The 27,285-nt window shown below is 33.3% G+C and overlaps 1 protein-coding gene across 7 annotated transcripts in view; it reads left to right on the top strand.

Moving 5' to 3' along the window:
• LOC6052660 (mucin-5AC) overlaps positions 1–22,047 on the top strand; it is a 211,263-nt gene extending 189,216 nt beyond the window's left edge. For all 7 annotated transcript variants that reach the window (XM_038259096.1, XM_038259097.1, XM_038259098.1 and 4 more), the window contains 4 exons: positions 14,097–14,188; positions 14,248–14,440; positions 14,506–14,641; positions 20,913–22,047. In XM_038259096.1, the coding sequence (XP_038115024.1) occupies positions 14,097–14,188; positions 14,248–14,440; positions 14,506–14,641; positions 20,913–21,246 (755 nt within the window). In that variant the 3' untranslated portion in view covers positions 21,247–22,047. The remainder of the gene's footprint in view (positions 1–14,096; positions 14,189–14,247; positions 14,441–14,505; positions 14,642–20,912) is intronic.
• Positions 22,048–27,285: the final 5,238 nt, after the last annotated feature.

Here is a 27,285-nt window from a genome sequence, read left to right as displayed (position 1 = left end):
TCTAGAACAAAGCTAATTTGTTTCTTAGATACAGACTAGGTGTCCCGGGGATTAAGTCTCCCCACATTCCCGTACACTACTATTTTTTTTTTTTACTAAGAATCAAAATATTTTTAATCTAGTTTAAGCTTGTTAAATAGTATTATTATTGCAGGGAATACGTCTGGAGTTTTTTTTGAAAGGGTCCAATAAACCAAATTTTCAGTTTTTGCTTTATGGGTGTTTATTAAAACCCCTGACTCAAGGCGGTTTAAAAAAAACCCAAAAAGCAAAAACTGGAAATTTGATTTATTGGACCTTTTCAAAAAAAACTCCAGACGTTTAAAATGTTTTCTGTTGATTAGATTTCTATGTTCTCTTACATTTTGAAGTTCTTTAAGAGCAATTCCAGCACAAATCAGGAATTTTTCTGGTACTTTTGTTCCCGACCCTCTCCGATTTCAATGAAACTTTGTAGACATCCTAGACCTATTTAAGCCATTTTTGTGTATATGGAGCCAATTGTACTCGAAAATAACATTTGAGAAGGGCGTAAGTCATTTAAATATTTTTGTATTTTGCAATTTAAAAATTACTGTATCTCGAAGCCGTTGCATCGTATCAAAAAGTGGTCAAACACAAACTTGTAGGAAATTGGACGGGTTTTTTGAAAAAAATACACTAATATAAAAATACACGCCACTTCTATTAGATTTTTTCGATTTTTAAGTTTAAAAGTTGAATTTGAAGGTGACGTCACGATTTTTTTTCGTTCAAAATTTTTGAGGAAATAGCCTAGGATATTACAAAAAGACTGACGAAAAATGCAGGATGGTTTGTCTCTCCTCAGAAAATACAAAAATCATTTACTAAAACCGTTTTTTTTTTTTGAAAAGTGGTCTAAACTTCAAAATTTTTAAAAACCGGTAATGAGGATCGATTTCCCAGACAATTTTACTTAAATGTCTCCATATTGACCATCATCATATGTCAAATTCTTGTGAAGATACAGGGGATTTAAAAATAAAAATGTCGAGAAAATAGATTTTTTGGTGATTTTTGGCAATTTCTATATGACAGACTTGATTTTTCAGTCTCGTTAGTATTTTTACCGGAAAGCTCGTCCAATTTCCCATAAGTTTGCCTTTGACAGCTTTTCAATTGGATGTATGGGCTTACAGATATAATTTTGATTACATTGCTCATAACTGAAAATAGAATATTTTTTGCAGTGTGGTAGAAACCTGGCTAGTAAATATGCTTACGCAAATATTAAAACGAGTCAAATTAAAAAGCTGGCAAAGGCAAACTTATGGGAAATTGGACGAGCTTTTCAGTAAAAATATTTACGAGACTGAAAAATGAAGTCTGTCATATAAAAATTGCCAAAAACCACCAAAAATCCTATTTTTTCGACATTTTTATTTTTTAAATCACTGTATCTTCACAAGGATTAGACATATGATGATGGTCAATATGGAGACATTTAAGTAAAATTGTCTGAGAAATCGATTCCCATTATCGGTTTTTTTTAAATTTTGAAAGTTGGACCACTTTAAAAAAAACATTTAAAAAAACAATTGAAAATACAAAAATATTTAAATGGCTTACGCCCTTCTGAAATGTTATTTTCGAGTAATATTGGCTTATATAGGCCTAGGACCACATGTCTACAAAGTTTCATTGAAATCGGAGAGGGTCGGTTACAAAAGTGCCAGAAAAATTCCTGATTTCAGCTGGAATTGCTCTTAATAATTTTTATGCCCTCAGATTTTTCGGGCTGAATTTGAGTGGGGGGCAACCCAGCGCCAGAAACTTTGAAAAATATTTGCAACGGCCTTATATTTTTTGGAAAAAATGTGATTTGCAGAAAATATAAAAAGGTCAATCAATTTAAAAAAAATAGCATCTAAATCAAATTAAGTGTGCTATTTAGGATGATATTTTGTAAAATTGTAATTTTTTGTTGTTTTTTTTTTAACTATAAGAAAGAAAAGTACATCGTATTTTTTTTTCATAGAGCTAAGCAAATTTCACAACCATTTTCCTTTTTGAACTTTGTTGATAGGAAAATAGTGAAAATAGTATTTCTCAGTGGCATGCATTTTTCAGCTAAAGATGCTTTCAATGTTTAAAAATAATGTGAATTTTTCAAATTTGCTAAATATTTCATTTTACCCATATTTAAAATATTATGTTTGGTTTCGAAATAATAATTTTGTGTATTTTTTAAACATTTTGTTTAAAACACATTTTTTTAATAAAATCATTTCTTTGGTATCCAAAATGCACCATCCTAAACTCTGAAATACTTTAAAAAAATAATTCAAAATCCATAAGCGACCTTTTTGGAAATCTTAGTTGTATTTTTTTTAAAGAAACAAGTCCCTTATCTTTAATAAATTTTAGCAATATTTTAAATTTCCTAAAATACATCAAAATAATAACTGAAAATCCATAAAGTACCAATTTTGGAAATCGTTAACGCATTTTGTTTCAAGAAACGGATCTCTTAACTTTATTAGATTTAAGCTGTTAAGCTCTTTTTTTATGATTCTATTGAAATTATTCTCATGAATTTAATCAAAATTTGATATGAGTTCCATGCTTCAACATAAAATGTTTATCATTAAAAAAATCTTAGTAGGCGATAAATTTGGTTTGGATTTTTTTTTATTGGAGGTCAAATATATAATTTAGAGTCTCTTGAGGCTAATGCATAAGAAATTTGAACATTAACCCATTGTTTTTCATCGGCCTTTCTGTTGCTCTAGACCCCCGACGAAATATTTCACCGGACCCCTCGAAATATGGGGAAATAGCCTTTTTTTCATGGTGCCAAATATCAGACTTGGCGAGTTCTTTTATCTTCAGTTTGTTCTAGGAAACACACCGGGCTTTTGCCTTGAAAAATCTCTAAGTTGAAGAGATCTTTTTAAAGGTCAAAATTTATGTTTTAATGTAAATTTTTGCTACATGAATATTATTTGAAATTATTTTGGCAAGTCTGATATCACAAATATACGTGAATAGTGGAGAGTATGAAAACGTACAATTTTATGTAACGTTATATTGAAGGATCTTACGGCCAATCAACTCGTTTTCAAATGTTGTTCAGTAGCGACATTTTTTTTTAACTTTATTTAAACAATGAAATTTTAACTTGTTAATCAATATGATAAGCAGATTTAGCAAATTTAAAAACAACAAAGAAATTTGTTGTAGACGGTGGCTCTAATTGGTTGCAATCTGCAGTATAGAACGAAGATATTGATGCATAATCAAGCCGTTTGAATGAACATTGATATCAAAAACAAACATGGTGTTAATTGGAACCCGTTCTACAATCAGAATCGCTCAATAAAATTCATTGAAGTACTAATAAAAGAAAATCTTTTTGTAACATTGACGTTAAAATTATGATTTTAATTACAAATCAATTTTCAACCTTTAATTAATTTCCCCTACAACAACAAAAAACTTAATAACGCATAATTGAACACTCGTTGAAACCCACAAAGTGGCTGTCGATGGATGCTGGCTGGTTGGCTGGCTGGCAGTAAGCCAGAACCCCGTAGGCCAAATATCGATCCAGCCGTAATGGCCTGCTACGATTGAGCAGCAGCGACGGACCGTTTTACGCCCGCACGCACATTCGATTGCATTCGATTATTATTAATCATCACTTTTAATTAGTGATATCGAAGCATGCCTCGGGCTGCAAACTCTCACCATGCGCTCCGGTTCTGACGGTGCATCTTAGTGGGCTTCTCATGTGCAAAAAGGATGTTGTTTGGAGTGGTTTGTCAACTATCGGAAAATTTTACAAAATAAGCTGACGTTGATTTTTTTAGTGTCTTCAGATTTATGACGTAAAAACTTGTGTATGGAAAGATGATTTGGTGATGCAAAATACCAATTCTACCCGCACCTCGCCATGAAGATTGATTCCTGAAACATAATGCTGCAGGAAATTGATTGCGTTTGCTGCGCAAAGTGCAAATCGTCCGGTGGTATTGGGTTAGAAGTCAAAACCAATTCCTCCGGAAGTGATTGGTGTTTTTCGACGCTCTGAAACGGAATGTAATTGAACTTTGAATAAATCGTTCCGAAACACATTACCAAACTCTGCCAAACCGACGTCATACGAGTTGAAAGTTTTAATTAGTTTTCGAACCAGTCCGATCGCTTTCTGCGCTAGTCAGCTGTACGATTAGTTGAAATTAAGCTTTTTAGTTTATTTATTTTTTTTAATATATCTGTAAAAAAATATTGGTTTGAAAATGAATTAAATGAATTTGATTTGAATTGATCTTTTTACATTAAAAATTTTCAAATCATGAATGTTAATAACATTTTAAGCAACCCTAACTAACGTGCAAATTTTCCATGACCTGGAAAAGTTGCGGGCATATTTCTATGCATTTGAACCGCAGTGAACGTTGAACTTGCTGGTGGTGTTGCTGGGTAATTACGGCATCAGAAACACGCTAAACTACAACTAGTTCTTCAGAGCTAGAGAGATATGAAATCTGGCAAAAGGCGAAACATTCACATGTGGTTTGGCAACTTTTCCTGTGGGTGGTATCAAAGTTTCCCATTGAGAAACATATCTGGCAGGGGGAAGCGACTTTTGTTGGGAAAAATATTACCGTTGGATTATATTTAAGCCAAAAATTGGTTGCTTACCCCTGTAGTTTAGAACGTGTACGAATCTGTCGCTCACACACTCAATTGAACTTGGGATTAAGTTGGCCATGCTTCGGTGCCCCCAAAAAGCTGCTTTGATCTAACTCTCCGTGTGTTTTGATACTGAAAATAATCGACTTCTATGCCAAAACCGAATATACGATGAGATATTTTGGGAACTGACGCAATTTGGATGTTTACCCGTGCGTTTCATTTTTTAACCTTTTAGTTCTCAAGACAAATTAAAGCCACTTTCAATAGTTAACAAACCTCCCCGTTTTCCAGTGATTTTTTTAATTTTTCTAACCTAAAACCACATTTCATTATCCGATGCACTTTAGGACACCGCAAACAAGCGGTGACCGAAGCATCCGGAGAATGCTTTTGACAGGTGTGAAAGAGTGGTCTCTCCCACTCCTTTCCCCTTTCCAGCCAGACCAAGCCTACTAGATGTGGTCGGTGATGGATTTAACCTGAGAGCAGGGTGGTTTCGCAGCGGGAAGTTTTGCTCACTTTATGGAACATGGACATTATTTTTGTTTTTATTTGTTGTTTTAAAATATTAAAAATGAATTTGTTAAAAAAAATTAATTGAATTTCACTTATTTTACTTACCTTCAAAAAGGTTTTCAAGTTTTGAATCAATGTCCAATTCGATCTACCTATAACTTTTTAATTTTATCAATTTGCATGAAGTTTTCGATATTTTTCAATGTTGTTTCTGTAAGAACAAAATGGCCAACCTAAAGAAATTATCTAAACTCACCATGAATGCTTGAACGGAGAACTGTCAACGATCACACTTTAGTGAAATTTGAATGTGCTAGCAGTCAGCATTCATCATTGAAAACGGTCTGTTAATACTCACACAGAGCACCTGTCATCATCGTCATTTCAAAATAGACCGTCGGTGCACGCACACGAAGTTGAAACGAACGAAATCGAAGGCACGTGCCACTCTCTCTCTCTCTCTCTCTCTTTCTTTCGCTCTCAACTTCTCTCTTTCTTGGTCATTATTTGAACGTAGTCATGGGGAAAGTGATCGGAATTTCGGTAAAAAGTCAAACGATCGTTCTCTGAGCAAATAGTTTTCTTGTCAGATCGTCGCAAGGCCTACTGACAATGGATCAAGTAATAGTACTGTCAGAAAAATCCGCAATATGTTTTTTCAGCTGACAAATTCCAATATGCTTTTCATTCCCCCTCTGAATGGTTTCGTTTTCCATGAAAACTCTTTGGGCGAAAATAACAAACCAAACGAGTCAAATTAAACTTGACTGGTTTTACTGTTTTTCAGCAGTATAACATTTACTTACTTTCGGACCCGTTCGTTAAAATGACCAGCGAAAATCGGTTGCGCTGGCGTTGACCAATGTGCATGTTATGGCCTAAAACCAGAAGCCATCAATTTGGGGCACTTTCCTGCGGGGATTCCGAGTTTTAGTACGGCCGAGTTGACGATGGGTTTGGTTTTGCGCGAGTGACAGTGCGGTCTAATCAAATTTAAAATCAGTTGTTAAAGTGTGTTGGCAATTTACATCAGTCATCAAATTTGAGATTTTACACTGTTTCTTAAAAAAGAAAGTTACATGAAATCAACAAATTAACATATATTTAATGTATTTCATCTTATTTGCTTGGAACAATTTTAGCAAAAGCAGAACGTTTTTGTCATGTTTCGATTCATCTTCAGGCACCGGATGGTAATTTCAATCTAAAAAAAAAAAACAATTTTTGAATAATTCCGTTCCTTAAAATTAAAATGTGTGATAATCATGTAAGGTAGCAGTCTAATTGATGTCGTTTAAAAGTAGCATGATGGTGGTGATGGTTTGTGCGACCAATTCAAACAAAGTCTAGAATAGACACCCTTCCAAAGAGTACCAAAAATCGTCGTTGTAAAAATAAAGTAATAATAATTATGCATGGTGGAGACGCATGGTAGATTGTACAGAGTGGAAAAAAGTAAATCTTTTCAGCATCTTTATGAAATTCCCCACCAAGCAGCAACAGGTAAATCGAGTTAAAATCCTTCCCATTGAAGAACAAATCCCACTCAAAGAGTAGCCTTTCTAGTGGAGAAAGATGAGAAAGTTAAATTGATTTGACGGAGGATGGCAGTCCCGCATTGGTTGCGGTCAGGAGCGGACTGTCCTTCTGATGAACTGCAACCTTTTCAGTACCACAGGATCGGTTTGATTGCGTCAATGTGAGGGAAGCAAAGGGGAACATTGTCAGCACGATTGATTGATTGATTCGTTCACTCCGGGGCTGCAGAGAGATCCTGACCGGACGATGGATACGAGCTTTATTGGATTTTGATTTGAAGATAAGTTGTGGCGATTCTGTCGAGTGGAAACGGTTGAGTTGATTAAATCTTGCGGATGAAAAAGTAATTTTTGCACATTTTTAAAGCAAAACATATATTTTATTCAAATGTTCAACACTCTATCGATTTTCATAGTTTCGATGATATTACTATAACATATTTTTTGCAATTCCGCCGTGAAATTACTTACTTTTCCTGTCATTTCTGAACGACGAAATAGCCTACTTTTCTGTACCAAAAATAACAGAATCGAATAGCAACACTTTTCAAAATAAATGCTGAAAAGTTCTACTTTTCAGCACTCAAATGGGTGCTGAAATGTTGAACTTTTCAGCACTTGTTTCGAAAAGTAACACTTTTATACATTTTTTTGATTTAAGTGATTTATTGACAAAATACATGAAAATTTGACATAAAATTTCACTCAGTGTGTGTTTTTTGGAATTGCAAAAAATGTTGTATGGAACTCGTTGCAAAACTTGATTTTTTCAGCACTCTTCGTATTTATCCAACTCGGTGAACCTCGTTGGATAAATGTACGACTCGTGCTGAAAAAATCCTCTTTTTGCAACTTGTTGCATAAACTACTATTAAAATTTATTCAAAATTGAGACGACAGAAAATGTGGTAGATTTTATAGCACCATGCTGTAGGGGGTGCCACAATGGTCAATTCAATGTTATAAGACAATTTGATTACTGCCCGGTACAACCAAAAATATCAAAGAACGTAAATTGGCACTCTGTGCTCCAAGGCTACGCCCATACAGTCCCGTGAGGATTTGGGAGGGGAGCAATTCTCTGAGATTTCGGTCATTCGATTTTTTTGTATTTTTTAATCCGGCTGAAACTTTTTTGGTGCCTTCGGTATGCCCAAAGAAGCCATTTGGGATAATTGTGATTGTGATGCATGGCGGCATGAAAGTATATCGGAATCTGGATGAAAACTGTCCTCATGCATTTTTTGCGATAAAGGGGTATGACGTTTTTGCCCGTTACCGACAATTATCGACATTACCGAAGGTTTTTTGATTGTATTTAACAAAAAAAACCCTTGTCAGAACGAGGATTGAGCCACCCACTTCTTGGTTATTGATCCGACAGACACGCTACCACCGCGCCACGGACGCTTGATGAAATGTGAGTGAAAGAGCACCAACATATTCTTCTCTTTGGAGTGTTGCTCGGGGACGTTCCAGCATAGGGGGATGGCGTCGCTATTTTTAGACCACGTTTTCCACTTTTTCTCATCGAAACCGACTACTTTATCGACTTTATTTTGCTGGGCGAGATAGGAAGCCGTCTATTTTTAGACGATGACTCAGCACTTTTCCACTCTTGCACTTAAAAAACCAGGTGGCAGCACGATGTAACGCCACGCCCTATTATATGTGTTGGAAAGAACTGCAGATCACTGAAATGTTTACACGCGGGCAAAAATAATCTACGGGCTTGCTGCAAAAAATGTTATAAAATGTGACATTTTCTGCAGCAAATCCACTGTTGCAGATTTTGAGATATATTTTTCCTTTGGGTGTAGTTTGTCCATATAATTTTCCATACAAATTTGGCAGCTGTCCATACAAAAATTATATGTGAAAATTCAAATATCTGTATCTTTTGAAGGATTTTTTTCATCGAATTGGTGTCTTCGGCAAAGTTGTAGGTATGGTTATGCACTGCACTGAAAAAAATGATGTACGGTAAAAAAAAATTGGTGATTTTTAATTTCACTTTTTGTTACTAAAACTTGTTTTGCAAAAAAAAAAACCATTTTTAATTTTTTCCAGAATGGGCAAAAAATCTTTTACCGAGTTATGATTTTTTAAATCAATACATTTTTTTTCAAGTTATAGCCATTTTTATGGAACTTTTTTTCAAAATAGTCGTAGTTATTGATTTTTAAAAAACAGTGCCCATGTTTGTCCACTTTTGAAAAAAAAATATTTTTTAAAAAGCTGAGAAAATTTTCTATATTTTGCTTTTTCGAACTTTGTTGATACGACCCTTAGTTGCTGAGATATTGCCATGCAAAGGTTTAAAAACAAGAAAATTGATGTTTAAAATTTTTGAAAATATTTGTTTCGAAAAGATCGGAAAATTTCACGAATGTTTCATGTTTTAGCATTGTAAATCGAACCATTAGTTGCTGAGATATCGACATTAGAAAATGGGTGAGACTTAGAAACCAGAAACCGAGCCAGAAACCATCAATTTTTCTGCTTTTTAAGCCTTTGCATGGCAATATCTCAGCCGGGACCGTGGGGTAGAGGTAAGCGTGGTTGCCTCTCACCCAGTCGGCTTGGGTTTTATCCCAGAAGGTCCCGGTGGCAAATTTTGAGACGAGATTTGTCTGATCACGCCTTCCTTCGGACAGGGAAGTAAATTTTGGTCCCGGTCTAACCTAGAGGTTAGGTCGTTAGCTCAGTCCAGGTGTAGGTCGTCAGTTCGAATCCTGGGGTGGAGGGAAGCTTAGGTGTGAAAAGAGGTTTGCAATTGCCTCTACAATCAAGCCTTCGGACACCTAGTTTCGAGTAGGAATCTCGCAATCGAGAACGCCAAAGCAATGCTGTAAAGCGAATCACGGCGTATTTTCTAGGCAACCTTAAGGAGAAAAAATAGTCATCACTATTTTTAAAAGTGTCTTAAGGAAATTTTCTCAGCTTTCCAATGCTTCTAAGAGCGAAATGTTTCATCGGGAAATTTCTGAGATATCTCTATTCTAAGTTTTTTGGTTTTAAATTCCTTTATTATTTATTGGAAACTTTTAAATAACAGTCCAGGAAACTTATCAAATCATGTGTTTCATGTGTATTTTACTGACCTAAAGGTGCAAAATAGGACAAGAAACAACTTTGTAGAAGGTTGAAAACCACTAAACATTTTGAAAATTAAGTTTTAACCGAATTTTTGAATATGTGGGATTTATTTAAATAATAAAATAATAAAACCGTATTGAAATATTATTTTCACAAGAACAGATAGATTAATACATAATTGTTGTGTACCAATAACACCGGTCTGCTCTGATTCAGCTTGGAATTATCTGATACAACCGAAATTTCTACAGGTTTGAGATTGAAAGGGTATTACAAGATTTTTATGAATGAATATCATATTTCCTTAATCAAACACTAACTAGTTGCATGGTTACAAAACATTTTATACTCAAAATTATACTGCAAATTACTGTTGCTAGCTTTAGGAGAAATACTTTTCATTAGTATGAAATGATTGTTTCAGTTTTTTTGTATTAAATGATCAAGAAATTAGCAATATTTTAGAAGTTTATAAGACTCTCATCTTAAAAATATATATATGTATTGATTTTTGTTCAAATAGTTTGGAAAGAAAGTTTCTGTTAGATTTTTTTTGTAAAAATACTATTCAATTTTTGTTCAAACAAAAATAAATGTTTGTGACGGTGTTTTCAGAATTCTGAATTGGAAGACTCGAGTTTTATTGCTACTTTTAAGTGCATTTTCTACAGAAAACATTTTATAAAATTTTATCTTTATTTTATACTCATGAAAATATGACTTTTGAAGCTTGCTACAGTAATATGTAGTACATTTTCGATTTCAAATCATATTTGTATTTATGTTCCTGGATAATGTTTGCTTAAGAAAATATCAAATTTAATCATTAAAATTCAATAATACCATTAACAATCACAAACCTGCCAAAGTTTCGGTTGAACAAGCTAAATCAGAGTTGACACGTGATATTTGTACACAAAAAATATGTAATTATCAAATAATTCTTGTAAAAAATACATTTTTACACTGTTTTATGATTTTAATTTCTGAATAAATTCCATATATTCGAAAACTTAGACAAAACATAATTTTCAAAATGTTTAGCGGTTTGCAACCTTCTACAAAGTTGTTTCTTGTCTTACTCATCAAAATGTGCAAACATTTTGATGAGTAAATGACTCATGAAACACATCATTTGATAAGTTTTCTGAACTGTTAGTATAAAGTTTCCAATAAATAATAAAGGAATTTAAAACCAAAAAACTTAAAATAGTGATATCTCAGAAATTTCCCGATAAAACATTTCGCTTTTAGAAGCATTGGAAAGCTGAGAAAATTTCCTATAAGACACATTTGAAAGTGGCGATGACTATTTTTTCCTGATAAGGTTGTTCTAGAAAACACGCCGTGGAATAATTTGATTTTGATTTTTTGGCAATAACTCAGCAACTAAGGGTCGTATCAACAAAGTCCGAAAAAGCAAAATATAGAGAATTTTTTCAGCTCTTCAAAAATATTTTTTTCAAAAATGGGCAAACATGGGCACTATTTTAAAAAAATCAATAACTGCGACTATTTACAAAAAAGTCACCTAGAAATAGATTTAACTTGAAAACGGTGCACTTTGTCAAATATTTTAAAGTACTTTTTGATTGCAAATTCGATTTTACATCGAAAAATTAAATTGAAAAATGTTTGCGACCAATATTTAGATTTTTTGAAAAAAATTGTATTGATTCAAAAACTCATAACTCGGTCAAAGATTTTTTGCCAATTCTGGAAATTTCTGAAAAGTTGCCATTTGATGTCCTCTTAAACCAGGGGTGACCAAAGTATGGCCCGCGGGCCAAACGTGGCCCGCGAGGTGATATTTTGTGGCCCGCGGACTCATTTTGAATGATCAAGTTAAATGGCCCGTTGACCATTTGTAAAATGATTTCATTTTTTTTTTTTTTCAAGATGAAACTTTATTTTTAAATTGTAATGCTTATCTTTTTTTTTTGTTTTTGTTAATATAAAACTAATAATTTACTATTTTTTTGTTATTATTTTACGATACAAATATGTTGTTAAAAAATCTTTCTAATTGAAACATTTTCACACGTTTCATTGTGAGTGAAACTAGTAAATATTGTCAAAATGCTCAAATATTTTGGAAATGTTTATGAAACTTTCACTTTCACTTAACTAAGATATAAAACTGTAATAAAATCAAAAATATAAGCATTCCATATTAATTTAAAAGTTATTATAACCAATAAACTGGGCCTCAAACTCACTTTGCACTTAGAAATATTCCACCTTGGGACTCGAACTCATGACAGTTGGATAACGAATCTGATTGACTACCATCTCATTCAGACAGACTAAATTTTGAAATCGGAGGAATGAAGCGGTTGAAAATATAGTTCAAAGCTTTTGATTAAATTATGCCTTAACATAAATTGTTCCAATTTAATGTTCCCATTTTCAAAATATTGAAAAAAAAGCTTTAAATTTCAATGAAAACACAAGTACCTACAAACAACTAAATACCTTTTTTCAAATACCGAAAACAGTAATAATATCAACAAAACTGAAGGAAAACTGTCATTTTTCGTTTGCTATTATTTTTAAATTACAAAAATGTTAAAAAAGGGCAATTTAAAGAATAAATGTATTTTTTAGTCTTTCAAATTTATAAATCGTTTTTTTTTTTCATTATATCAAAAAACAAATTTTGTACATATGGCCCGCAAGCTCATTTGAGCTTAAAATTTGGCCCGGCATCCAAAAACTTTGAGCACCCCTGTCTTAAACATATTAAAAAATAAATAAAAAACAATTAAAAATAGTGTTTTTTTACAAATCAAGTTTTAGTGACAAAAAGTCCATTTCCATACCTACATCTTTGCCGAAGACACCAAATCGATCAAAAAAATCCTTCAAAAGATACAGATTTTTGAATTTTTATGCATCATTTTTGTATGAACAGCTTTTAAATTTGTATGGAAAATTATATGGACAAACATATGATGCAAAATGGCTTCTTTGGGCATATTGAAGGTACTTAAAAAGTTTCAGCCAGACTCAAAAATACAAAAAAAAAATCGAATGACCAAAATCTGAGAGAATTGCTCCTTTGTTTTTTTTTCAAATTGTTTCAAATTTATCAAAACAAATTAAATGAAGCATAACGTTCAAGAATGTTTCCAATATGTGTTCAGTTTTAATATTTTACGATAAAAAACATGCTTACAAATAAAAATGCAACGCATCATGTACCTAAATCATAACGACACCAAGTTTGAGCACCCAAAAAAGAGTTTTACTTTTATAGCCTCTAGAGATCAAGCATGTTTTGTGCCATAGAAAATCTGTCCTAAAAATCAACATAAAAAAGGCAAAAGAAAAAAAAAGAACCAACCAGCTGCCACACACTCACTAGGTCCATCCTTAACGACCGGAACATCAGTTTTTGCTGCCTGCGATGTCACAGTCCTCCAAGAAAAGTCTCAAAAAAAGTCCAAAAGCACGAAACGGACTCATAAAGCGGGTCATTTTATTACTTTGACGAAGGAAGAAGCTCAAGGAAACTCGTCTTATTTTCGACGACGGTTGTCGGTTCCGTGTCCGGCCTGCGGAATTAATTCACTCACCCTAATTAAACCTCCACTCCCAATCCACTTTCTCCGTCTTGGTTCATGAGAACAACCGAGGCGGTCAGAATTAGGCGGAAAAATTGCAAATCTTGGAAGGTAATTGAGGTACAATTAGTAAGATGGACTTTGCATCTTAATTTTTTTAAAGTATTTCGGTTTAATGAACTACACTCAAACCCCGGTGGTTTGACACCAACTGTTGTCAAACGAACGGGGTCACTTTTTAGTTTGACACTACTTTTACACGGAGTTCACACACACTACCAATCGTTTGTTTTGATAGTGTGCGTGAGCGCCGTGTAAATAGTGACAGCTCGTCACTTTTTAGTTTGACTTTGACCAACCAACGGGGTACAAACTAAAAATGTGTCAAACGAAAAAGTGACCAATCCAGAAATTTAAATTTTCAAAAACTAAGGGTATTAATACCGATCCGCTTATCGAAAATAATACAAATAGATTTGATCAACATGTATAATATAAATATCACTATTTTTATGCATATTGTCCTACAGTAAAAAGTCTAAGAATGTTGGTGTCCAATTCTAAAAAATTCCTGCATCTTCCCAAAAGTGGTAATGAAGAACCCTTGTGATTTGAATAAAAGTCTTGCTTTCCTTGTGGCCCCATTAAAACATAATTCTGATTCTGATTTATTTTAAACTCATTTTGAAACTTCTATTGTTACTCCAATTTCCAGACGACGATTCCGGCGAGAAGACCGTTTCCGTCCTGTTGAGTGGTGACGAGTCCGAAATAACCTTCATCGACCACAGCTACATGGAGATGACGGTAAGTTCTCCGAATAATCAGTAGAATTTCCCACCCATTAACTTCACCTCATTATTTAGCCCGAAAACTGCATGTCCTCGTACGATCCGCACGGCTACTGCGTCATCTACTCGTCCTCGGACCGGTCCAGCTTTCAGATCGCCGAGGAGATCCTGCAAGTGCTGTGGACGTCGGAGAACATCGCCCAGAAGGCGGTCATTCTGGTGGCCAACAAGGCGGACCTGGCCCGCAGCCGGATGGTGACCTCCGATGGTGAGAAATTTGCTTTATTTTTTTGAGGAGGAAAATTCTAAACAATTTTTTCCTCAACTTGGCAGAGGGCAAACAGATGGCCACCCAGTACGACTGCAAGTTTATCGAAACCTCCGTCGGAATCAACCACAACGTGGACGAGCTGCTGGTCGGACTGCTGTCGCAGATTCGGCTCAAGCTGGAGAACCCGGAAAAGTCGCGGTAAGTGTCGGCTGAGGGTTTGGAATTCACTTTGAACATTTAAACTCAAATTTTTGATTAAATGCGAACAGCAGTTCGTCATCACAAACAAAATTACAAACAATAAATTTGAAAAAAACAGCTTGTTTGGAATCCTTCCACTTTGAATTTAGAAGGAAATTGAACTGATTATGTTTGAATTCTATTAGCAATAAGTTATCAACGATATCCAACGATTACTAATTTTAAAACTTCTAAAGTAACTTATTCAAAATCATCCCAGACTTGAAAGCTGATGCCATAAACATTTTTTTTGTTGAAAATGTAAATACGCCAATGCCAAATATTTCATAATGTTGTAAAGATTTCGACTACAAATTTCAAAATACCTTATTTTTGAAAATCAGCATATTTTCATAGTTTTTCAACAACGCACATTATGTTAAGATTTGGTTAAATATTTCACAAAGTATCATGTTTTGGAAAACACTAAATTTCTCATTATTTATAATTTATAATATTTTTTAGTTTCAAAATATCGTATTTTTGAAAATCAACAAGTTTTCATAGTTTTCAACTACACAAATTGTGTAAAGATTTGGCTAAAATTCTACACATTTAAAAAAAAATCTTTTCATGATTTGCATTTGAGGTTTCTTACGGCGCCAATTTTTGCAAAATACTTTGACTGCAAAATTCACAAAATATCGCATTTTTGAAAATCCTCAAATTTTCTAATTTCATAAACGACGCAAATTGTGAAAATATTTTGACTGCATATTTCACAAAATGTCGTATTTTTTAGAAAACTTTTTTTTATAATTCACAATAGGTCTGAACAGGTCCTATAAACATGTGAAACGCAATAGCTCATTGAACTTTTTTTTTTTAAGAAACTCTAGATTTGTTTAAAAAAATTAAGTACATCAAGATTTTAACAAACTACCGTATTTTCGCAAAAACTAAGTAGCAAACAACCCAAAAAGTTGCAAAGATTTCGACCACAAATTTCATAATATCTTATTTTTGAAAATCAGCAAATTTTCATAGTTTTTCAACAACGCAAATTATGTATAGATTTGGTTAAATATTCTACAAAATATCATGTTTTGGAAAACACTACATTTCTCATAATTTATAATTTATAATATTTTTTTAATTTCAAAATATCGTATTTTTGAGAATCAATTAATTTTCATAGTTTTCAACTACAGAAATTGTGTTAAGATTTGGCTAAAATTCCACACATTTTTTAAAACATCTTTTCATGATTTGCATTTGAGGTTTCTTACGGCACCAAATTTTGCAAAATACTTTGACTGCATATTTCACAAAAAACGTATTTTTGAAAATCCTCAAACTTTCATAATTTCATAAACTACGCAAATTGTGAAAATATTTTGACTACATATTTCACAAAATGTCGTATTTTTTAGAAAACTCGTTTTTTTTTATAATGCACAATAGATAGATACCAAACGGTGCATAATTTTGTAAAGATGTTGACTAAAAATTTCTCATTTTTTTTAAATACTAAAATTATGTATTATAATTTGCAATATATTTATCTAAAGACGCCAAATTGTATAAAATTTCACAAAATTTTCTAAAAATCAAATTCTCATAATTTGCATTTTAGGTACTTAACGACGCAAAATTTTGTAATGATTTTGACTAAAAATTTCCCGGGGTGGCCACTCAAGTCGGGAAATCAAGAGAGTCGGGAAAAAGTCGGGAATTCGCCAAAATCTTCAAAAAAAAAAACGGGAATTTGGGATATTTAAGAAAAAAAATCGGAAAAGTCGAAAATCCCGGCTTGTTTACTGGAAAAATAGTTTTCAACTAATGCAACATTTTCTTATTTCGCTATTTGTAATTGTAATTGTAATTTGTAATTTATTGGAAACGATAGCCTGTTAGTATAACACTTTGTATCAGGTTAAGGAAAGAATTTCCCTCACTATTTACCTAATTAAGGACGGGGCTATTCAAAACATAACATTTCTAAGCATTATTTTATGATTCTGATGGCATGCACTCCAAACGTTTTTTTAAACTGCCCATTACCCATTAATTTAAACGATAGATGTTGGATGGAGATGGTATTGGAACATTGAAATTGAATATATCTGGAGCGACACGGGAAAAGGGCGGATAAGCATTTTGACAGTTTGAACTATTTCGAGCCAAACATTTCATTAGGGCACAAAACCAAAAACCGCGATTCGAGAAAATCGCTTGCAAAAAGTGGACAACTTGTTTCAATTCTTATTTAAAAAAGAAGCTTGACTGATGGTATTTTTACTTATGATACGATAAAGCACGTCATCCTCAACTCTGCTTAAATGCTTCTTAATTTTTGTTGATTTTCGCAATAAAACTCATAATTAAAAAAAAAATCGTTAATGGGCCCTTTTAACTTTCCACCTGTTGTTCATAATGGGCCCTTTCTGAATGCAATTTTGAAGAGAGCTGAAAGGACACTAAAGCGCTGTCACTGGATTGTTGTTTTGAATGATGTTTACGGGCCCTTTTGTTTAGTAAGAAAAAATGAGGAATTCAGTAGAAATTTTGATTATTGGTGAAGTTTTGTGATTGAATAGTGTAGATAAGGTATGTGAAACATAAAAATTCTTCAATAGTGTACTGAACAGCAGCCGCGGGACCGTATTAAATATTGTTTTTTGACTAAATTTTTCTCTGCAGACGCTCCCAAACCAAACTTTTTTTTGAAGTAAATTAGTGTTAAAATGTATGAAAAGTTCACTTTACAACACAAAAAGTTCCTCAAGTACGAGAACCTAATGAAAAATAAAAGGGCACATTCGAACATTTTTTTTGGTTTGCAGTGAACATGGTTATGTGCCCTTTTGTGTTTTTGATTTTTTCAATAGGAAATTGTTTGTTATCAATCTGATTCTTGGAGGCCATGTAGGGAGTGTACTAATGAATGGAATAGTGGAATAATCCCGAATGTTTACGTTTTGGTTTTGTGCCCTAATGAAATGTTTGGCTCGATTTTGCTATTTCTCAAGCTTCAAGTGACTTTTTCTCAAAATTCAAGGTGGGAAACAATAGGTGGCCTTCCCAGCTTCCGTTTAACATATTTGGTTTTGTAAAATAGTTGCCTATTACCTGAGAAACTGCAAAATTGTTGCAGCTATCAAAATGCTTATGCGCCCTTTTCAAATGTTGCTCCAGATATGTACTTGAACTGGTTTTAATTATTTTTAAAAGACTTCTATTTTCACTTTATTTATAAAAGTTGCATTTTTTTTTAAATTTATTAAGAACGTTTGTTCGATGGTAAAAATCGGCTTTTTATAGACAATTTACAAATCAAGGGTCTGAAAAAGTCGGGAATTTACAAATGGGATTTGAGTGGCCATCCTGTTTAATGATTTAAGTACCCAAATTTCGTCATCTGATATATAGGTGTCGAAATTAGTAAAATTGGTAAATAGTTTTATTTAGAGTTTTACCATAATTTATTTATTTTTTCAACTATAAAACACAAAATTTTACACAAAAAGACGATTTTTTGGAAATTAAAAAAAAAATAATATGGGTATTAAACGACGCATAATGTTCAATATGGGTAGGTACAAAACGATGCGAAATTTAGTTGACAAATAACTAAATTACATTTATTTTATTATACTCATTCTTTAATTAAATATCTTTTTTTCAAATTACAAAAAAAAATCATTTGAGTAATTGAATTATTTGTGAATGTTCAGTATATTTTAAACAAATTGTTTTTACACAAAAAATTGAAATACTGTTAAAAATTTATAAAAAAAAATCGTCGTTTGATACCTGGGTGCTGAAAAGACAGAATACGTAACGTAATTTCCGAATGATCCCCACTGCTCTTCACGAATACAACTGCACTACAACTGTAAACATAAACAAAGTAGAAGGCTTTGTTCAAGCTCAAGCGTGACATATTTTTTGCTGCTGAAGTGACTCGTTTTGATCCATTTTGGATCTGATGATATTAATGTTTTCGCTGAAAAATTAAGTTCTTCGTGCTTTTTTTGTTCGTAGACTAAACGATGGGCGGTTAAAAGAGTCCTTCTTTGTTTTTAACGTGATGAAATATTGCGTCAGTAGTGGGGGAATTTTGCGAATCAGAAGAGCAACCGGATGGAAGTTACGAGATTATGTATCTTTGAAGCGTAGTGATAATACAGGAGTAAGACTATTCAATGTTATTTGGCAGGTGCCATTCACAGTTACTGATAATTTGTCTTAAACTATTTGTAAACATAGGTTTTGAGTGAGACATAGCGCTTATGGAAATGTTGGCAACGAATTAAGACAATCTCGATTTCATCCCTTTTCTTAAGACTGACTCAATAGCTCGACGCCCTCAACTTTTTTATTCCTGACAAAATAAATTATAGATCGATTACAATACTTGCCAATTCTTGGCATCATTTTTCAAACAGTAAATTGGTTCCGCTTTGACAGTTCTGAATTGAGGCCGCTTTGCGGACAACTATTCTGCACCCAGTTTGATACCCATCTTGCAAATTTAGAAAATTGAGTATTTTAAATAAAAACGGTGTTTTGTGAAAAATTAAGAGCGAGTTTTTCACCAATGTGTAACAGGTCGTATCGAGGTGCTCCGATTTGGATGAAACATTCAGCGTTTGTTTGTTTATACATGAGATGAACTCATGCCAAATATGAGCCCTCTACAACAAAGGGAAATTCGGTAAAACGGGCTTCGAAGTTTGAGGTAAAAAAACATAAAAAATCTTAAAATTGCTCGCATTTCCGTAAAACTTCATCAATTCCAACTCTCGTAGATGCATTTGAAAGGTCTTTTGAAGCACTTCAAAATGGGCCATGGACATCCAGGATCGGCTGGACTTTTCTCATAGCTGTTGCAAATTACTGTTAAAAATTGTTTTTTTTTTTTAAACCTTAATATCTTTTTGCAACAGCCTCCAACACCCATACTCCCATAGGTCAAAAGATCGGTAATTGCATGGACTATAAGCCTACGGTATTAACTTTTTGGCTAATCGCAGTTTTTCTCATAGTTTTTCGATTTTTCTACAACAAATATTTTACAACGTTAGTTTTTGCCCTGTAGGCCTCCATAGCGGCACTTTTTGGTCTCAATTTTGTCATATTCGGAATCCTCGGAAAATTTCACGTTAGTTAGAAGTATTGGAGTGGTAAATTTGATTGGAAAATTGCCATTTAGAATGAATTAAAATATTTTTTTACAATTTGTTGGATTAGGGGTAAAACAAGTTTTCGCCTACTTGATACAGCATTTGACGTATTGATCACAGAGTAAAAAAGATCTATTTCTTTTTACAAAAATGTTTTTTTAAATTATTTTTCAAATCAAATTTACCACTCCGATACTTCTAACGTGAAATTTTCCGAATATGACAAAATTGAGACCAAAAAGTGCCGCTATGGAGGCCTACAGGGCAAAAACTAACGTTGTAAAATATTTGTTGTAGAAAAATCGAAAAACTATGAGAAAAACTGCGATTGGCCAAAAAGTTAATACCGTAGGCTTATAGTCCATGCAATTACCGATCTTTTGACCTATGGGAGTATGGGTGTTGGAGGCTGTTGCAAAAAGATATTAAGGTTTTAAAAAAATCAATTTTTAAAAGTAATTTGGAAAAGCTATGAGAAAAAGTCAAGCCGTTCCTGAATGTCTATGGCTCATTTTGAAGTGCTTCAAAATACCTTTCAAATGCATCTACGAGAGTTGGAATTGATGAAGTTTTACGGAAATGCGAGCAATTTTAAGATTTTTTAGGTTTTTTGGACCTCAAACTTCGAAGCCCGTTTTACCCCACTTCCCTTTGTCGTAGAGGGCTCATATTTGGCATGAGTTCATCTCATGTATAGACAAACAAACGCTGAAAGTTTCATCCAAATCGGAGCACCTCGATACGCCCTCTAGAACAAACCGAGCAGAATTTACAAATACTGCCTCTTAACTACAATTTACGAAAAAATATAGAAACCTCCAAAGCATGAGACGATTGTTTTTGAGCAAGCTATAAAAATTATAACAAATGAGTTATTGCCGATAACTATTACTTTTTATTAAAATTAAAACCAGATTATGGTCAGAAAAATATGAATAAATAAATTTTACACCGGCACTTTTGGAAACAAATTTGAAGAATTGGAATGTTTAAATTTGTAAAAGCTCATTAATTTGTTCCAGCTTTTTTAATAATTAGGATAATCTTGAGTATTTCATAAATGTATAAGTATTTCCAAATTGTTTCCTCCCCCCCCCCAGTGACCTCTTCCGGAAGCGCTCGATCCGCAAGTCCAAACGACGTGCCTGTTCCCCGCTGGGCGGTACCATCTGTCTGTCCGGCATGGGCGGTGGCACGAACCCGAGCACTCCGGTGGCGGCCACTCCGTCCTCGGCGAGCGGAGGAGGCATCAGTGGCATCGGCGGCGGCGGCGGCGGATTTTCCGTCGAAACTCCGCCCGGAAGTGCCCACAGCAGTCCACGCAAGTACCGCGGCTCGCGGACGTCGGCTAGCCTCAAGGTTAAGGGACTGCTCGGCCGGGTCTGGGCCCGGGACTCCAAATCCAAGAGCTGTGAAAATCTCCACGTGCTGTAAACATGTCGATGTGTTGTACCACCCTAAGTTGATGTGTGTGCGTGTGCGTGTGTGTGTGTGTGTGTGTGAACAATCGGTGTGGTGGGTGTAAAAATTCCTCATTTATTCTAAAATGAAAAAAAAAAAACAAGTAAGAAAACCAAAAAAACGCAACAGTATCGGTTTCCATGAAGAGAAAAAAATACTCACATAACAAGAAGCAAAACAAACCAGACTCAAAAATAGGCTAAGTTATAGTTCCGATCGTTTTTTCGTACATTTAGGGTGATGATGACTTGAATCAGAAATTTGCAACTAAAGTAAGCAACCAATCGGTATTATGCAAAACAAAGAAAAAGCAGAATGATTTTAAAATTGTAAAATTGAGCACACACTCTAAGTAAGTGATTTCGTTAGTGACTAAGTTAGATTAAGTGAGCGATGATCCTTATTAGAAATGTGAACGTCTGTGTTTACTTTGTCTCTCAATTTTTGTACAATTTTTTATATATTAGATTTTACGTTGCCTGAAAGATACAGCTAAGTTTTTTTACTCCTTCGTTTTGATAAAACCCCACAAACACACCCTCCACTTTACACAACTCAAGCCACAAACAAGCATTTATAAACCACCCGATCGATCAAAAGTAGAAATAAAAAAATCTCTCAAACCGCACACAAAATGTAATTTATCATTTTCACCCATAAACACACACACACAATTCCTCAAATTTCTTCACAAATCGACAGGAAGTAAAATAGAGTACGCAAATCATCGAAAACAACAATTAAGAGTCCAACAGCCTCCGCCTCGAAAAAAAACACAAAGGGTAAGTGCCTTTTTCAGTTTACCAAGAGCGAAGAAAGTGAGGAGATGGGTTTTAAGCGGGAAATGAATAAAATTCCGGAGCAGATCTAAAAAAAATGTTCGAAACAAAATCCTTCCCAGATTACTTGAGTGCAGAATGGGCTGTTTGGTGGTGAGTGTGCAATATTTGAATAGGGTCCTAAAATTAAGCTTTAATTTGTGATATTATTGCTCAGAACGACAAAGCTTATTTTTCTGAGTACAATGACCCTTTGTACGACCACAAAGTGTTTAAAATGGATTTTTAAATCAATTTTGAAAAATTAACCTCGCGGTCCTTCTTGACAGAAAAGTTCCTACTTGACAGCTCGTTCCAAGGGGACCATAGTTGATCGATCGAAAAAATGTTGTCTTGTAATTTATTTTTTGCATTAGAATGAAAAAAAGTGATCGGAAATGGTTTTTAATCGTGTTTTTTACCTTTGTACAAAAACATTGACATAGGGCTTTAGTACCCAATTGGGTACTATGTATGTACAACGGTAAAAAACACGATCAAAACCATTTCTGATAACTTTTTTTATTTAAATGCAAAAAAATGACATTTTTTCGATGGATCAACCATGGTCCCCTTGAAACGAGTAGTGTCATTGAACTTTTCTGTCAAGAAGGACCGCGAGGGTAATTTTTCAAAATTGATTTAAAAATCCATTTTAAACTCTTTATGGTCGTACAAGGGTCAATGTACTCAGAAAAATAACCTTTTTCGCTGTAAAAATTAATATCAGCAATCTAAGCAATCTAAATTTAGGACCCAATTGAGTTTGACAGTAACTCTGTACAGTGTACAAAAAAACCCTTTTTTAATTTTTACCACTAAAAATTCTTTTGCCAAATTCCTTTCAATTCTGGCGAAATTGTTCAACAAAAGGGTCATTTCGCCTCAACTGTACACAAAAAAAAGTAAATCACATGTGTATTGAGAAAATTGTATGTAATGTTTTCAATTGGGTCTTAAAATTAAGGTTAGATTGCTGATATAATTGTTCACAACGATAAAGCAATTTTTTTCTGAGTACAATGACCCATTATACGACCATAAAGAGTTTAAAATTGATTTTGAAATCAATTTTTAAAAATTATCTTCGCGGCAGAAAAGGTCCTACTTGACAGCTCTTTCCAAGGGGACCATAGTTGATCCATCGAAAAAATGTTGTCTTGTTATATTTTTTTTATCAAAATAACAAAAACTGATCAGAAATGGTTTTTAAGCGTGTTTTTACCGTTGTACATAAAAATTTACGTAGGACTATTGCGCAAAACGCATTAAAGTTTGATTTCAATCTGATCTAATGTGATGATCTGAATCTGAGTCTGGTAACGCCATTCAACACAGTAAAAAAAGTAGAATTTTGGAATGTTAAAAAAATGGTGGGTTGAATATTACCTGTTTTGTGAGTAAAATTACTTTAAAAATGTGTTAAATGTGAACCTGATGAATTTTCACCAGAAACTGATGAAAATTCATCATTTTCTGATGTAATATTGCACATTTTTTTACACAAAGTTTGTCACCATTTCCTGATGAATATTACCATCATTTATTTCTGTGAATCCAGCGTCTAATTTGCTTTAAAAAATAACTGTCTAGTTTTGCTCTATATTTTTTTGTTGCCGAGATGTGGCAATTTGAAAAAGAGGGGGTTTAAAAAAAGGACGTAATTCGCAAAATTTTGGGGCGGTGAAAAAAAGAAAGGAAGGACAAAGTTGTTTCAAAATCGGGAATCTTACATGTTTTTATAGTATCAATACCTCCGCCAAATTTGAGCTTGATTTGAAGAGCCAATTTCGAGCCAACTTCAAGGTTGCTTGGATTGGTTAACAACTAAACAAATTTTTAGTAGAGAAAAAAAAATCGCAGGCAAATTCCTGAAAAGTGAGTTTTATAAACACTTGCATCGTGAACTAGCCTAATTTTACCTATTTTGTCTATAACACGAGGGTCAGGGATCATAATTTTACATGCAAATCCAAAACATGACCAAAAATCTTGTTTTTCCAATACTTTGACGTAATTCTGAGGGCAGATTCAGATTCAACGGGCAAAATTAAATGGAAAAACATATAGATTTACAATTTTCGAATTTCGTTAGGGTGGTTTCATACACTTTTCCCTGGAAAATTATTGATTTTTAAATGATGATATCTCGAGTTAAAAAAAAAAACCTTTGGGATTTATAAGCGTTTAAAGTGCTAGATCTCCTCTTTCGCATGCAACCTGGTGCTTAAAATTTGGTCAGCGCTTTTTCGAGCCATTTCAGTTGAAAATATGCATCTTTTTTAACCATAAAATGAATGTAATGTTTGACCATTAACTCCAGATTGACTCGTCAAAAAAAATCTCTAAAAGTGTCCCGAACATCACTTTTCTCTAAAACTTTACCTTGAATTGCTACGTTCCAAAAACTGATATTTGAAGTTTTGTATGATCTTTTTTTCTAAATTTCTACGTAGAAGGCGTAGATAGCGGAATAAAATTTTGATGTTTTCGGCAAATTTGCTTGAATTGGCGAGCCCAAAAACTGGAAGACAAAAAATCCCAAAAATATTCCAGAAAAGTTAGATTTCCAAAATTGGGTCTTAAAATTAAGCTTAAATTTTTGATATTATTGTTCACAACGATAAAGCTTTTTTTCTGAGTACAATGACCCTTTGAACGATCAAAATGGATGGATGGAATTTAAAATGGATTTTTAATTCAATTTTTAAAATTAACTTCACGGCCCTTCTTGATAGAAAAGGTCCTACTTGACAGCTCGTTCTAAGGGGAACATAGTTGATCCATCGAAAAAATGGTGTCTTGTCAATATTTTTTGCATTAAAATGAAAAAAGTGATCAGAAATGGTTTTTAATCGTGTTTTTTACCGTTGTACATAAAAATTGACATAGGGCTTTAGTACCCAACTACCCTAATCCTGAACCACCCTGATTTTCAACCAAACCAAAAGTGTTATCAACTCGTCTGAAGATACCAATAAATTCACCATTTCTGGAAAATCTAATGTCCACTTATTATTACGATCAGGACCACTGTGTACTGGTGTTGAAAAATATTGAAAAATAACCCTCTTTTTGTAATTTAAACAATTTTTTTCCTTGGATTTGCACATTGAACTAGGTCCTGAATTTTTAGCTCTTTTATTGTGAAAATTAATGAAAAATTACGCGGTTTTTGTGGTGTCTTCTTGACATTTTTGTACAATATATTAGCTAACAAATCTGTTAAAAACCATTATTGAAATTATCGACACCACGGACAATTGAATCCTGAAATTATGTTTTATGATTTTAGACAAAACATTTTGTTTTAAATTATTTTTTTCTAACAGTAAAAAACAATCGGTTTACTGAGCAAAACCAAGAAAATAAAACAGATTAAATTCTAGGGGGTTCATAATGAAAACATTAACCTTTTGAAATTACTAAACAGATTATGAACTTTTTCCCAACGAATAACCATTTAAAAAATATGTTTACACGAGAAAATTGACATTTAATTTCAAGTAATTAGTTGGTAACATACTTTTTCTCTGGTAAGTACTTCTTGAATTTTGAATATTTAAAATTTTAGTGCCTTGCTAAGGTCTCAATTTTTTTTTAAATCTTTGCTTGAATGTCACACACACCATTCAGCCCATCGAAATGCCCCCAAAGGTAACATCTGCCACCCATTTTAAGTTCATATTGATAGAAAAATCTTATAGCTAGCCCAACCAAAAAAAAACAAATATCGTTCGATTTAGAAAGAGACCAATCCATGCCATACAATTATAACGGCTAATCCAACATATAACAACAATACATATGAGACGAACAACATTAATCTCCCCTGAGGAAAATAAAATTACGAAAGGAATTATGAATGAAAAGGTTAAAAATAAAATAAAACAAACATTTCCTAGTCCAGTCCTGCCTTGACATATGAAAATAAAAAATCCATTACAAAAGTTTGTAGAATTTTTTTATAATCATCCAATCAAAATAAACGTTTAAAATAAAATCACAAAAAAATGCAAAGGTACAGAAAGAATGCGCACCGATAAATGCATCAAAAATGAAAGAAAAGGAAAAAGCAATCATCAGCTGACTTGAACAAATTCAGTAGCGAGTTACGTAACTTTTGCTTTGATTCCGACTAGCACAACACAACGTTCCACTGTTTTTTTATTGTTTCTTTTTCAAAAAAAAACTTATTCTTGTGTGTAACTTTCTGTAATCTGTATCTATTGAACAAAAAATAAACTAAACAAGCAATGTATGTAACAAAAAAAACTGTTTACCAAATGTAACTCATCTTTCCCCTTTGTACTACTCTCTCAGCAAGAATATAATCAATCAAAAGAAGAATTTTTCAACTACAAAAAAAACTGTTTTTGGTGTTTATTGAAAAATAAATAAAACTTTACATGTAATTGTGATTGAAACGAATACCGTAAACCGAGCAAAAAGCAGCATAATTCAAGTATATATTTTAAAAACATAAAAATGATACAATCGAGAGCCATGTTTTTTTATTACCGTAAAAAAGCAATCTATTTATTGGCGCCAAATGTTGCGTGAGAGTGCTTGTTTTCCGAATAAGTTCCGGGTTTGATAAATGAGTAGTGGAATAAAAAAAACAAAGTTCAACGATAACGAAGCATGCAACATTTAACCGGAGAAACAAATATCAACTCATTCTACCGAACATTAAACAAGTACATTAATAAAAAAAAAGTTGAAAAAAACATAACATTTTTGGGGTCCAGCTGTAATCGCACAGAACAACACACAACATTACGAAATAAGGCAGAGAAACAATGATCAAAATGTCATTTATTAACAAACAAAAAAAGAACATAATATCGATTTATAATTCCGGGTCGGGGCTTTCCACTAATGAAAGGAAGGAAAAGCGGATTGTGGATGGATTAACAACAAGAAGAGCAGAACAAAAATTACTCATTCCAGTCCGGGACAAATCGCAGAATAAAAACAATGTTTTGAACCCTTTTGGCGAAAAAAAAGAGACGAGAGTTGCAACCGTGTGGTAGGCAAGGTGTACTGTACATTGTTCATGCATTAATATTTAAGTGCAATGTAATTGAGAGAAGGATATTTAATGAAATCAAAAATAAACTGAAATCAATCCAGAATCTGTAGTTGCGTTTTATTTACCTACCTAAGATAGACTAGTGAGACAATGGTCTGA

The sequence above is a fragment of the Culex quinquefasciatus genome, chromosome 3 (genome assembly GCF_015732765.1).
Source record: "Culex quinquefasciatus strain JHB chromosome 3, VPISU_Cqui_1.0_pri_paternal, whole genome shotgun sequence".
Classification (NCBI taxonomy): domain Eukaryota; kingdom Metazoa; phylum Arthropoda; class Insecta; order Diptera; family Culicidae; genus Culex; species Culex quinquefasciatus.
The sequence above is the reverse complement of the archived record's forward strand: the minus strand, read 5'-3'. Positions and strand labels throughout refer to the sequence as shown.